The 14,117-nt window shown below is 44.6% G+C and overlaps 1 protein-coding gene across 6 annotated transcripts; it reads right to left on the bottom strand.

Annotated features, from left to right (window-relative positions):
• Window positions 1–552: 552 nt before the first annotated feature.
• HFE (homeostatic iron regulator) lies at window positions 553–9,541 on the bottom strand. Of its 6 annotated transcripts, none has more exons than XM_087438114.1 (7): window positions 9,306–9,538; window positions 5,927–6,190; window positions 5,448–5,747; window positions 4,331–4,711; window positions 4,086–4,199; window positions 3,056–3,088; window positions 553–1,584 (listed from the first exon to the last, which is right to left on the bottom strand). In XM_087438114.1, exons 1-7 carry the CDS (start codon window positions 9,379–9,381, stop codon window positions 1,565–1,567), a joined length of 1,188 nt encoding a protein of 395 aa, XP_087294240.1. In that variant the 5' UTR covers window positions 9,382–9,538; the 3' UTR covers window positions 553–1,564. The 6 variants fall into 6 exon arrangements, with proteins under 6 accessions (XP_087294240.1, XP_087294244.1, XP_087294242.1 ...); XM_087438118.1 differs by having other exon boundaries at window positions 4,331–4,564; window positions 9,306–9,536; XM_087438116.1 differs by having other exon boundaries at window positions 553–3,088; window positions 4,374–4,711; window positions 9,306–9,541.
• Window positions 9,542–14,117: the final 4,576 nt, after the last annotated feature.

Below are 14,117 nucleotides of genomic sequence, written 5' to 3'. Positions count from 1 at the left end.
GCCCAGGGCCGTCTTCCTCACCAAAAAAAGAGGAGGATTGGCGGATGTTAGCACAGGGCTGATCTTCTCACCAAAAAAAAAAACAAAAAAACAAAACAAATTAACAGGCCACAGTTGCTGATGATTAGTAAACGTGTAACTGTGAGGACTAGGTAGGGTGTTTCTAGAAATCTCAGCCTATGTGAAAAAAAACAATATAAAACAAACCATTGCCTAATTAACTGTAACATATCCTTACGGAGGTAGAAGAACAAGGGAAGCTTTTTGGCAGATCTGCTCTGAATATAGGATGATATTTAAAGAGAAAGAATTTATCAGTGTGCTTCTAGCATGGTTTGGAGGTAAAATGATCAATGTGTTACAACTTAGATGATAATGTCCCTAGAGTGAAGAAAAACAATTAATTCAGCTATCATAGTTTAATGAAAATATTCCATAAAACAAAACAAAAAAATTAGACGCAAAATGACATAATGATTAAGTCGATTAAGTATGGACATGAGATGGACAAATGTATCAGAAAAATCATGCAGTACACAACACAACTAATCGTGCATTTATTAAAATATATGTATTTGTTAATTTTCTATATTTTAATATAGAAATAATACTGAGAGGAAATACACAAATTGTTAATAGAGTTTATCACTGGTTAATGGAATAAATTTCAATTGAATTCATTTTCAACTTTTCTACAGTAAGCACAAATTACATGTATTTTTATCCACTTAACTTTTGTAACCAGAAAAAAAGAAAAGTTTAAAAAAATAGTTGAGATCTCTTTGCCCAAATTCAAGATGTACCAAACAAACTTTCGAATTGTATTTGGTCTCTTGAGGCATCTGCCCTCCAAAACACAATGTCTTGTACCAGTTACGCAGCCAGATGTATGGAGCAGCATAAAGTCAACACGTGCCATCTGGGTATGTAGATTAGTATTCTTTTGAATGTGATCAGATGAATTACTTTCCCCAAATCCACTAATTCCTGAATGACCTAGTTAGATTAATTTTTTTAAATGTGTACAGCTGGGGATGAGAGCCAGACTACCAGGGAACCCAGGAACATGCCTGGGGTACCCTCCAGGCCACTTGGTGGCTTCCGTTTTTCCATCTTTAATATGAGAAAGCTTGCTCCAATTCATTGAGGCAAATGCCACCAGGGTTCTGACTGCAGAGGCACTGGTGGAGGGAGGACGCTGTGAGGTCCAACACAGCCACTAACTGACACCACCAATCACAGTCCTGGCCTGAGGCCTAAGAGAGATGCCAGAGAGAGCAGGCTGGTGGTGGCAACAGAGGAGTAAGGGAGGCACATTCTGAGGTTCTTCCCACAGGATCTTTGAAAGGAAACATGGCTGAGATTGTTTTCTGCTGTTTTCTCTTCATTTGGGTCAAACTCACTGAGAATAAAGACAAAAGAAGAGACTTCTCCATAGCCATCTCCTTCCTTCTCCGTTTACTCCACGCATCTAAACCCTCTGAATGCGGTGGTGTGTGACACAGATCAAAGAGTCACACTAAGTTTGAAACCTGTCTCTATCCCTGGCAAGCTGAGAGATAGTCTATACTTCACTTTCTTCATCTAAAAAACAAAAACGAGGATAATAGTACAGAAGGTCACTGACTTGTGATGGTTCAAATTATGATTTTTTGATTTTACGATGGTGCAAAAGCAATATGCATTCAGTAGAAACCGTACTTCATCCTTTCCCAGGCTAGCGATGTGTGGTACGATCCTCTCTCCCGATGCTGTGAGCCGCAGCTCCCAGTCAGCCCCGCGATCACGAGGGTGAACAACCCATACACTTACAACCATTCTGCACCCATTCTGTTTTTCGCTTTCAGTACAGTATTCAATACATTACATGAGCTATTCAACACTTTATTATAGAATAGGCTTCGTGTTAGATAGTTATGCCCAACTATAAACTAATGTAAGTATTGTGAGCATGTTTAAGGTAAGCTAGGCTAAGCTACGATGTTGAGGAGGTTAGGTGTATTAAATGCATTTTTGACTTAGGATAATTTCAACTTAATGATGGGTTTATTGGGTTGTAAACCCATCATAAGTCAAGGAAGATCAGTACTTACATCAAAGAAGTATTGTGAGAATTAGGTGCTTAGAACTAAATCTGGCACCAAGTAAGTGCTTTTTTTAAATAAGTGTCAGCTACCTTATTATTATGATCATCATCCATATTATCGTTTTCATTATCAGAACAAGGAGAAAGGGTCAGCAGAGACCAAGTAGAAAATTACTGTGCTAATTCCAGTCTGGCATACCAGAGAGACATTGTAAATGCAGGCATCATTAATCTAAGGAAACTTATGTGACACCTTTGTGCAAATTAGAAAAAGACACCCTCCTCAGGACAATTCCCACTCGCTTTCTGGAAAACTATTATAAAACACACAAACACCCATGATCCCTTTTCTGAGAAAGGTGCATCCTTAGTTGTGTAGTGCACAGCCTTCACAGCTATACAACGCCCAGATCACCCTCTGATGGAAGAGACCACAGGTCTTGGTGACAGATGAGTTATTGGATAATAGAGAGAGAGAGGATTAAAAGGAAACTTGAGTGAGTCTAGGAAATGCCTGGATGTGTGTGCACAATTCTGGTAGGGGTATCAGAGTGTATGTCCCAAGGAGAAGGTTCATAGCTTTTCTCAGATGTAAAAAAAGTCCCCAAATTTAAGGAGCCCTATTCCAGAGATAGGAGATGAGATGATGTCGGTGTATGGAGTCTGAGATGATGCAGGAAATTAAAGCAGGCTCTAGATGCAGCTTGAGATCCATGAGAGCCAGTTCTGGAGGAGAGGTCACAGCTGGGGGTCCTTAGCATAACTTAACGTAGGAAACGCAAAAACTTAAATGGAGGGAACTTTTTGAGAGTGAACAGGGAAGGCTAAGAGCAGAGACCTCCTGGGACAGTTCCCATTTGTTAGGTTCAACTCTGTCCTGAAACACAAAGAATGCCGCAAGTGCACCCTCTCTGAGTCTCCAATTATGTGTCCTCCCCACAAGGAGTCTGCAGGCTGTGCGTCACTCACATTCACCTAAGACGTAGTCCCCCATGGCTCCTCCTGTAAAGACGAGAGATCCAGGAAAGAGGCATCACAGACCAGGCATCTTCTTGACTCTTCCCTGTCCCTTACCTCCCTCATCTACTCGTCTCAACCCTGATCACTCCCTTCCCAAGGAGCTACTAGATTTCAGGCACCATTATGTCTCACGTGGAATTGCTTGATAGCTTTCAAACCGATCTCCTTGCCTCCCATCTTACCTCCTAACAACTTCTCCATACCGCAGAGATTGTGTCCCTCCTTGAGTATTTAAATCCCTGCATTGACTCTCCAATGCTCGTATCAGACATCCCAAAAGCCTCCAGGGCTCTGCATGAGCTGGCTTCTCTCTGCCCCTCTTTTCCCCACACCACAGATGCTCAGGGGGGAGAAACGCAGAATTGGTGACTGACAAGTATGCAAAGTCAAGGACAAGGCACAATAACAATTTCTCACCTCCTAGTATGCCTCACCCTCTCCCACTTGCATGGTTGCTCCATCTGCGTAGACCTCCCCTCATCAACCCCACCTAAAGAAATCCTACTTCTTCAAGATCCAGAAGCCTTTGTTGATCCCCAGCTGAATGTGGTCATTCCTTCCTTTGACACTTCAAAGCATTTGCTTCATATCTGCTTAGGACCTTAGGGGGTCTTTTTTAACTGCATTCACTCGTGTTATGGGTTTCATTCCCTACTAGATTTGGGTTCTGAGAATGGCAACGGTGACTAATTCAACCTCAAAGCCCCTACACTACCTTAAATAGCACCTTACAAAATAAAAGTTGCTTTACAAATAAGTGCTCAAAAGATGTTTGTTGAATTAGAAGCTTTCATTCTGAGGAAAACCATTAATTCTTGCTCCCAGGGAGGTGCCAGTGCTCCCAAAGAAAAAGAGAGAAGAGAAGACTTCTCATGGATGCCAAATCCCCTCTGCCCTCCCTCTGCCCCACTTGCTGCAGGAGAATTAGTGTGTCCTGGGGGCAAAGGAACTAAGAGACTTCCTCCTTCTTCCTACTCACTTGAAGCTTGTCTTTTCCTTAAGATTCTGAACAAAATTCCAATGAAGAAGATGATGACACAAACAGCAATCCCACTGATGACTCCAGTGACGAGGGTGTTAGAAAGTGAGGGCTCTAAAAAACAAAAGCAAGTTAAGGCCCATGACCGCCGCCAGAGCCCAGAGCAGACCCTCCCCTCACTGCCATGCTGACCACTCTTGTTCCACCCACAACAGAGTTTCTCAGCCCCTGGCTCTCATCCATACCCCAGGTGGCAGTGAGTGGCTGATCCAGGCCTGGGTGCTCCACCTGGCAGGTATATCTCTGCTCTTCCCCAGGGGGCACGGCCAAAGCCTCCCAGCTCTGGTAGGTCCCGTCCCCGCTGGGCAGCACATCCTTAGACTCGGCGTCCTTGACATCCATTGGCTTCCTGTCCTTCAACCACCTCATGGTGATGTTCTGGGGGTAGAAGTTCAGAGCCTGACACCGTAGAGTGGTCACTGCAGAGGCCACATGATGAGTCACCTTCACCAAAGGAGGCACTGGACAGGAAGGAGGAAGGATCTGGAAAGAGGATCTTTCTACCCTTGCCAGGAAGACCAGAACTTTCACTTCCCTTCCTCTATGGGTTGGAGGAAGATGATACCCTGTTCAGACAAAGCAAGCTGCCAGAGAGACACCATTTTGTGTCCTAAAACAAGTTCCAAGATGTTCTAATGTGACATCACATGAAGACTAGTCAGTCTCATCAGCCTTTTCTCCTGTCTCATAAGTAAATATGCATACCTGTTGCCCACATCTTCTGTTTTTGTTAACATGTTATATTCAATCAGATGAAATTGCCCTTTATGTGGATCAAAAATCACTGAATATGTACTATCAGCAATTTTACCCGGTTCAACCCAATAATTATTCTTGTAAGATAGCCAGGCTTCAGTGACTATTGCTGTGTTCTTTGAAAGTAACCTTTAATCTCCAAAGGATTCTGCTACTCTGATCTTGCCTTACTTGGTACTTTCTTGCCTTACTTGGTAATTTCTTGCCTTGGTATTCATGTGAGAATTGACACCTCTGAATTTCTGAAATGTATAAGTAGACACAGAGTTCTTGGTTAAACCAAGAGAAGATCACAGACACTTCTTCTTTGGCCATATGTGTGGGGAAAAAAAATTAAAACCATGACTCATGGCTGTGTCATACATCTCAATGACAAGGTGGAGACCTCAGAGCTGGAGCCCCCAGGGTGAAAACCTCAGACCTCAGTTCCTTCCCAGAGAGTCACACAACTTTGGCCACCTCTGAAATTCCAGCCAGAATCCCGTACCCCCCATTACCCACCACTCCATCATAGAGTGTGGGGGCAGAAGGGTGCTCCCACCATACCTTGCTGGTCCAGAACCCCTCTCCCCAGCTCCAGCAACCACTGCAGCTGCTCAGGGCAGTCCCTCTCGAGATAGGCTCTGTTCTGCTTGGCCCGAATCTTGTTCACTTCCCACTCCAGCTTGGTGGTCAGGGCCCTGGACTCTGCTGCTCTCCAATCCAGTGTCTCAGGGCAGAATTCAAGATGGTCCTGCCCATCGTACCCGTACTTCCAGAAACCCCTGGTACTGTTGTCCTCTTGCACCTCACAGCCCAGGATCACCTGCAGGGTGTGGGACTCTGGCAACATCCCCAGCTTCATTACTGAAACCAAAGGAGTAGATCCCTGTCTCCACCATCCCAGGGACCGAATGACCTCAGACTCCTTCCCTCCTCTCTGACCCCCAGGACCTCAAACTCCCAGCTCTCTCCCTCAAGATGCATCCCTGAGGTAGGGAAACACTCCACCCAACCCAGGAAAGGGAGGCACTCTCGCCACGTACCCTTGCTGTGGTTGTGGTTGTCCATGATGGTCCAGAAGTCGACGATGAACATGTGATCCCACCCTTTCAGGCTCTGACTCAGCTGCAGCCACAGCTGGCTGTGGGCCTCACCCAAGACCCACTGGGCACGGGACTCTGCACGGCGACTCTCGTGATTGTAGGCCACGAAAAGCTCGTCATCCACATAGCCCAAGGCTTCAAACAGGGGCAGGCCGTGGTCCCGCTCTGAGGCGCCCATGAAGAGGTAGCGCAGAGAGTGTGACCCTGGGGAGAGGGCAACAGGCCTTCTCCGTGGGCCGCAGGGGGGATTGGGAGGCAGAGGCTCCACATACCTTCTGAATCAACTGAGACTACCAGCTGTGTCTGGGCCCACCCCATGAAGATGGGATGCAGTGCCTGCCTTCCTTCCCTATGAGCCTCCTGTCTGCTCTCTCCTTGTGCCCCTCCCTCTGCCATGTGTGGCTGCCACCCCCTCACTGTCTCCAGCCTCACGATTAGGGCAGTCTCGCCTGGAGCCAATAGACTCTAGAAAATCCCAAGGTGTTTCTAGCTACGGCCATTGCGCTCAGGAGTTTGTGCAAAGTGCTAATTCGATCCAAGTCCAGAGGAATTTGCTGTAGGGTTTTTTCACTACTTCCATCTGTAAACCCTTTCCTGTGTAAATGCTTGCTGTTAAATGCTGAAAGATCTGCTGATAAATAGAAAAAAATCTGCTGATAAATGGCAGCTCTTCAGCATCAAACCAGTTTCACAGCAAATACAGAAGACACTCAAACAAGCCAAAAATGACAAGACCTCTAGGGAAATGAGAGTTTCCCTACACCTTCCCTCAATTACAAAATGAGGGAGTTCAGTGATGTATCCCCAGTGCCTAGAACAGGGTCTGGCACAGTAGGTGCCTAATACATACTTGCTGGATGAATAAATGACAACAACTCCTAGGTTTTTATCTCTGGCCCTGAACTCTAGACTGTTACACCCAACTGCCTACATGACACCACCAGTTGTATGACTGATTGGAATCTCAAACTCAACAAGGCCAGACTAGGTTCTTGATTTCCCCCAAATGCTCTTTCTTTTGCCTTCACCATCTCACAAATGGCATCACCTATCCCCCTGTTGCTCAGGCCAATAAAATAAAAATAAAATAAAATAGTTAAGTAATAGAGTCACTTTTGACTCTTCTCTTTCTCTCACACAATACGTAGATCCTTCAGCCACTTCCTTCCAAATCTATCCAAAATACAACGGTTTCTCACCACCACCTCTGCTCCAACCAGGCCCAATGCATCATCTCTTGCCTGGATTAGTGCAACAGCTTCCTGGCTGCTCTCCCTGCTTTAATTGTTGCTCCCTTCATTCTGATTCCACAGAGCAGCCAGAGCAACCTTTAAAGCTATGACAGATCATATCTCTTGCCTGGAATTCACATCTCAGCCTTTGAGGCCCTAGGAGACCTTGCCTCTGACTCCTTTACTGAGCCCACCACCAATTCTTGACCCCTCGTCCCTGCACTCGTGCTACACGGCATCCTAGCTCTTCCTTCAACCCAGTGGTTCTTAACTGGGAAATTTCGTCTCTCAGCGGACATCTGGCAATATCTGGAGACATTTTTGGTTGTCATACTGGGGGAGTGTTACTAGCATCCAGAGAGTAAAGGACAAAGATGCTGCTAAACATCCTGCAGTGCACATGACAGTCCCCACAACAACAAAAAAATCAGTAGTGGTGAGGTTGCAAACCCTGCTTCAACCCAACTTGCCAGGCACACCCAGTTTGCCAGGAAGTGCTGCTCCCAATTAGCATCACTCTTGTTTCCTTCAGGTCACTGCTCGACCACCAGCCTGAGAAAGGGGCCTGCCCTGGCTCCCTGCTTCTCGTGTCTTCACAGCACCCGTTGTAGTGATGTTCTACAACCTTTTGTTCGTTTGTTTATTGTCACCCCTTCACTTGAATGCAAAATAGAGAGCAGGGACTTGGCTCCCTACTACCTCCCCTGGGTCTAGAACAATGCAACACACGTTTGGCACCGTTGGTACACTTGTGAACAATGAATCTTTCTGTTCAACATCAAATGTTATGATTCAACCTCTGATGCATTGTGATGTTGGAGAATCGCAGCTACGAAGTGGAGACATGGGGTTTGCCTCACAAGCACAGAGTAACACCAAATAAAGTTACCAGTGAGCAAGTCATGCCTTATTCTTGTCATCTATAAAATGTGGATACAGATGCTAGCTACCCTCAAAGTGTTGTCCTGAGGCTATGTGATCACTACAAAGCGCTGAGCCAGACAACATCGAGGGCAAACTCAGTCCGTTAAGATTAGAGGCAGTGGTAGTACTTCATTTAACATCAGAAAACCGGATTGCCTAAATTCTTTGTAACCTGGGGAGTTCTTTAACCTGAGCGCCAGTTAACCACTAGTAAAATCAACATATTAATAGCGCCTATCTCTCAAATGCATAGCAGAGTCAAATAAGATCACAGACCTGAAAATGATTTAAAACTGAGGTCATCACTTAAATGTTAGTTATCACCACTTTGGCATCCTTTAGTAAAGCCCTGTTAATTACACAGTACTATTAACACTGCAAATCAACAATCCCCGGCGGAAACGAGAGCTGTTACGGTCAGTTCAAAAGTTCAAAAATAACAGATAATGTTACTTTTCCAGGCAAAAGAACAATCGCCGAGAGTCCGTGAGGCCCAGGGCAGATATCTCTCAGGACCCTCCCACCCCCAGGGGCCTCCACTCCAGGTCTCACCAAAAGAGGTGGGGCTAGGGTAGAATTCAGGTCCCCAACCCCACTCCTACAGCCCCGAATCCCCAGCACGAGCAGTTCTGGAATGGAAGCCCCGCTGGGATCCGGCCGCGGGTTCACTCAGCCAAATGCCTCCCAGCCCTTCGCGGCGCCCTGGGGTGGACACACCGAGGGGACGCTCCGGCCAAGGTCGCCTTTGGTGAGAAGAACTTCCTGTTTGGGGATGACCAGGGATAAAACCACAAAATCACAGGAGAAACAAGAAAACCAAGATCTGAGTCCAAGGTCCCCAAGCCTAGCTCGGCCTCAGTGAGAAACGAAGATTTATATTTAAAAGAGTCACGATCGGGGGAGAGGAAGTAGGTGGTTCCGAGTGCTCCTCTGAGGAGCAGGGACAGGGGGGCGGGAGGGAACAGGGTTCTGCGGCGAGAGGCCCCATAACCGCATGTGCATCCCAGTGCCCGGAGACACCCCCGGGAAAGTTGGGGGAGGGGACTGCGCACGGGGCTGAGAAGTTCCTGCGAACTTAGCAAACTCCCAAGCGCTAGGAAAAGCTGGTTTCGATTTTCCCTGCCCCGCCGCGCCCCTGTCTTGCCCGCAGCCCCCAGACTCACGCGGTGGTCGCCCCTGCGCGGCCACGGTCCGCAGGAGGATCAGGAAGAAGAGCGCGGGTCGGGCTCGCGGGCCCATTTCCCCGGCTCGGACCGCGGGTGCTGGCCCGTGTCAGCTGCTTCGGTGGGGCGGGGAAATAGGAGTGACCCAAGAAGTCACCCTGCAGCCATTGCCGAGGCTCGGGGAAATCTCAGAAAAAACTTCCTGGCCAGTGGGATCCTTTTCCGGGCCACTGGTGAAAAGAAATGGGTCTCCTGAACTTGGACTCTTTCTCCTGCTGCCCAGAGTACCTGCTTGTGAAACACACAGTGGCCCAGCTGTCCCTCAAATTTTTAAATCCATAGAGGATGTTGCTGATTGGCGAAAGTATATTTAACGATTTTCTGATCTAAATATTCAATATTTAAATATTGAATAATTTAAAACTTCAATAATACATTTTCAAAACTTTTAAGTTCAACCCGCCAGTCTTGTTACTCGATTTAGAAATATGATTTTTGCGTATAAATTTCATCTGTCTTTGATTACAATTAGTTAAATCATAAAATTAACAAATTAGATCCCACTGAAATATCTTTCACAATGTACATAATTGAATTAAATTTCACGAACTTTACAGCCCATTAGAATCAATAATAATGGAGCACCATTAAACCTGCGGATGCCCTGCTCTTGCTCTCAGACACTGATTTAATTAGTGTAGGGTGCCAATTGGGCACTGGGATTTTAAAAGCCCCCTCCCCCTCACACACACACACAAGCACACACGTATACGTAACAAAGTTTGGGAACTACTGCCTTAAACATTTCAAACAATATTAACAAATTTAATACATCTTATTTTCCTAAAACCTTTAAATACCTAATAAATCCAATAAGCGTTGCCCTTTTAAGCATATATGCAAATATTGGCCATCTAAGAAAAAAAAATCAAACTTGGAAATTAGAGCCTCTCAGTGGGCTGTAGGGGGATATGAAACAAGATTAGGAAAATGTTGAATATTGGTGATGAGTACATGGGGGTTGATTGTACTATTCCTTTTTTTTCTTGGTAACATCTTTATTATTGAGATATAATTCGCTTACCACACAATTCATGTATATAAAGTGTAAAATTCAGTGGGTTTTAGTATAGTCACAAAGGTGTGCAACCATTACTACAATCAATTTTAGAACATTTTTCATCCTTTCCACAAAGAAACCTTGTACCTTTTAGTCATCACCTCCAAATCCCTCCATCCTCCCTACCCCCAGCCCTAGCCAATCACTAATCTACTTCCTATCTCTATAGATTTGCCTATTCTGAACATTTCATATACATGGAATCATACAATATGTGGTCTTTTGTGACTGGCTTCCTTCATTTAGCATAATGTTTTCATGTATCTCTTTCATGAACAAACAATTGTAAAGATATACCATATTTTATTTATCTGTTCATCAATTGATGGATATTTGGATTGTTTCCACTTTTGGTAGGAATAATGCTGCTCTGAACATTTACATACAAGTTTTTGTGTGGACTTATGTTTTCATTCTTCTTGGGTTTATATCTAGGAGTGGAATTGCTGGATCATATGGGAACTCTATGTTTAACCTTTTGAGGAACTGCCATATCATTTTCCAAAGTGGCTGCGTGATTTTACCCTCCCATCAGCAGTGTATGAGAGTTCCAATTTTTCTTCATTTTTACCAACACTTCTTATTGTCCATCTTTATAATTCTAGCCACCCTAGTGAGTGAGAAGTGGTACCTCATGGTGGTTTGGATTTGCATTTTCCTGATGACTAATGATGTTGAACATCTTTTTACCTGCTTATTGGCCATCTATAAATCTTCTTTGGAGAAATGTCTATCCTTTTGCCCACTTTTATTTTCCTTTATTTTTCTTCTTTTTTTTCTTTTTTTTTTTTTTTTGGTGAGTGTGTGTGTGAGGAAGATCAGCCCTGAGCTAACATCCATTACCAATCCTCCTCTTTTTGCTAGGAAAACTGGCCCTGGGCTAACATCCATGCCCGTCTTCCTCTACCTTATATGGGATGCCACCACAGCATGGTTTGACAAGTGGTGCATCGGTCCGCGCCCAGGATCCAAACCTGCAAACCCCGGGCCACTGAAGCGGAGCATGCGATGTTAACCACTACGCCACCAGGCCTGCCCACCTTTTGCCTACTCTTAAATTTGGGTTATTTGCCTTTTATTATTGAGTTGTAAGTGCCCTTTAAATATTCTAGATATAAGTCCCATATCAGATATACAATTTAGAGACATTCTCTCCAATTCAGTGTGTTGTCTTTTTACTTTCTTGATGGTGTGCTTTGAAGCACAGACATTGCTAATTTTGATGAAGTCCAATTTATCTATTTTTTTCTTTAGTTGCTTGTGCTTTTGGTATCATATCTAAAAGACCATTGCCAAATCCAAGGTCTCAAAGATTTGCACCTATGTTTTCTTCTAAGAGTTTATAATTTTAGTTCTTACATTTATGTCTTCGATCCATTTAGAGTTAATTTTTAGATGTGCTATGAGGTAGAGGTCCCACTTTATTCTTTTTCATGTGTGTAAAGGTAAAAACTCAGCTTTTTCCTTCTTACGTATAAGAAAAAGCCAGTTCTTCCCTACTGTGCTTTTTATCCTGTGTGTCTCCTTTCCTACTCACACAAAACCCTTCACTTCTGACACTTCTGGTCACCAGATTTGTGGAGGGTTTTCCCCACAACAAGAAGCAAATTTCCAACACCAGCAGGGTGTCCTACAATTTAACTGAATTCTGGCACTATCTACCTGAGGATAGTGTCAGATCCCACAGGTAAGGGCTAAGTCCCACAAGACTGCCCCACCAACCCACACTTCAGCTGCCAGTCTCAAGCCCAGGTTGTCACCTGTGCTTCTGACCAACCAGCTACAGATTAATTTGCTAGAATGTCTCACAGAACTCAGAGAAACACTTATATTTGCCAGTTTATTAAAGGATACAGATGAAGAGATACATAGAGTGAGGTCTGGGAGGGTCCCGAGCAAGTGCAGGAGCTTCTGTCCCTGAGCAGTTGGGGCGCATCACTCTCCAGGTGTGGATGCGTTTGCCAACCTTGAAGCTCCCTGAAACCCATGCTATTGGGATTTTATGGAGGCTTCCTTATGTAGGCATGATCAATTACTAACTCAATTTCCAGCCCCTCTCCCCTCTCTGGAGAAATGGTGGGAGACTGAAAATTCCAAGCTTCTAATCATAGTTGAGTGATTCTGGTGACCAGCCCCCATCCAGGAGCCAACCAAGAGCCCACCCAGAGTCACCTCATTAGAACAAAAGACACTTCCCTCACCAGGAAATTACAAGGGTTTCAGGAGCCCTGTGTCAGGAACTAGGGGCAGAACCAATATATATTTTCTCAGTTGTCCCAACACCATTTGTTGAAAAGACTGTTCTTTCTTTACTGAATTGTTTTGTCACCTTTGTCAAAAATCAATTGACTGTAAATGTGAAGATTTATTTCTGGACTCTCAATTCTATTCCACTGATCTATATTCCTGAAAGTGCTTATATCAAAATTAAGGATTCCTGTTCAGTGAAGGATACCATGGATAAAGTTAATACAGTAGACAGCTGACAGAATGGCAGAAAATTATATGCAATATCTAAAACAGACAAAATGATTAGTAATTAGAATATACAAGGAACTCCTATAAATCAAGAAGAACAAGACAGAAGCTCCAAACTGAAAATGGGTGAAAAAAATGAATAAGAAATTTGTATGGAGGAAAACCCAAAGCACTTGGTAATAAAGGTAATGCAAAGTGATGTATCATTTTGCATCTCTTAGATCATTAGCAAATTAGAAAGCTGAATGCTGCCCAGTGTTGTGTGCATGTGGGGACACAGGAATCCTCATGTGCCGCTGACAGGAGTGCAGACTGGGGCTTCAACTCCACTCCTGGGCAGGTTTTCTAAAGAATTTCTCAAACATGTCCCATGTTTGTGGGTGACCAGAAAGTGCAGGCAGACAGGGTATCCTTCGCTGAGAGAGCAGAGAGGTGAAATGGAGCAACTGCGTGATACGGTATTGGAAGAATCCACAAGAAGTTATTTTAGTAAATTAAAAATGCATGCATAGAAAACAAGGACATTTTCCTTCTGAAAGACATTTTCAACCAAAAATATCCATTTAACTCATTTTAAAGGAAGTCTGCAAGGGTGGAACAGGAATGGGATATGGGGAAAGAAAGGAATACGTAAGTGGATTAAAGAAACATACACACACACGTACACTCCTCTGTGCATGCTGTTGCTGGCAGAAATAGGTGGGCCTGGAAGATGAAAGGTCTTCTACACCCCACCTGCTGGACACAGCAAATGGCCAGGGATGAGCTCTCACTCCATGAAGGGAGACTGGAGACAAAAGGTGCTAACTGGTCTGGGGCTTCAGCAGCTGACTGCAGAACAGATTGAGAGTAAGCCCCGCTACCCTTCTTCTCATCTTCCTTATCAGATTAGAACAGTTTTTTTCAAAGAACTCCATTTCAGCCATGGCGAGAATGTCTGCTAAAATGAGCACCCAAGCAGTGGTGTTCATGGTGTCAGACGAAGACTGAAAGGAGATGCGAAATTTGGGGTTCAACAGGACTGAATGTCTGACTTCTTTCCCCACCTCACCAGGATGTGAGATTCTGGGTCCTTTGTCCCAACCCTTTGTTCAGGTGAATATGCCAGACCCACCCAGAGCTACCAACCCCGACAGCCTGGATCCATACTCCACATGCTGATGACAGTCCCATTCATGCCTCTGTCCTCAGCATGGCAGGAGTATATGGCTTCC

Source organism: Ceratotherium simum, chromosome 13 (assembly GCF_057802395.1).
Source record: "Ceratotherium simum simum isolate JZ-2026a chromosome 13, ASM5780239v1, whole genome shotgun sequence".
Taxonomy (NCBI): domain Eukaryota; kingdom Metazoa; phylum Chordata; class Mammalia; order Perissodactyla; family Rhinocerotidae; genus Ceratotherium; species Ceratotherium simum.
Note: the sequence above shows the minus strand (reverse complement) of the source record. Positions and strands in the feature narration are given on the sequence as shown.

Excerpts from the sequence above, each read along its gene's own strand:
- HFE (XM_087438114.1), bottom strand. The coding sequence starts at position 9,381 with ATGGGCCCGCGAGCCCGACCCGCGCTCTTCTTCCTGATCCTCCTGCGG. Across the intron at positions 6,191-9,305 it reads CGCGCAGGGGCGACCACCGC|GGTCACACTCTCTGCGCTAC; the intron begins GTGAGTCTGGGG and ends CCCTCTCCCCAG. Across the intron at positions 4,712-5,447 it reads AGGGGTTCTGGACCAGCAAG|GGTATCATCTTCCTCCAACC; the intron begins GTATGGTGGGAG and ends TTGTCTGAACAG.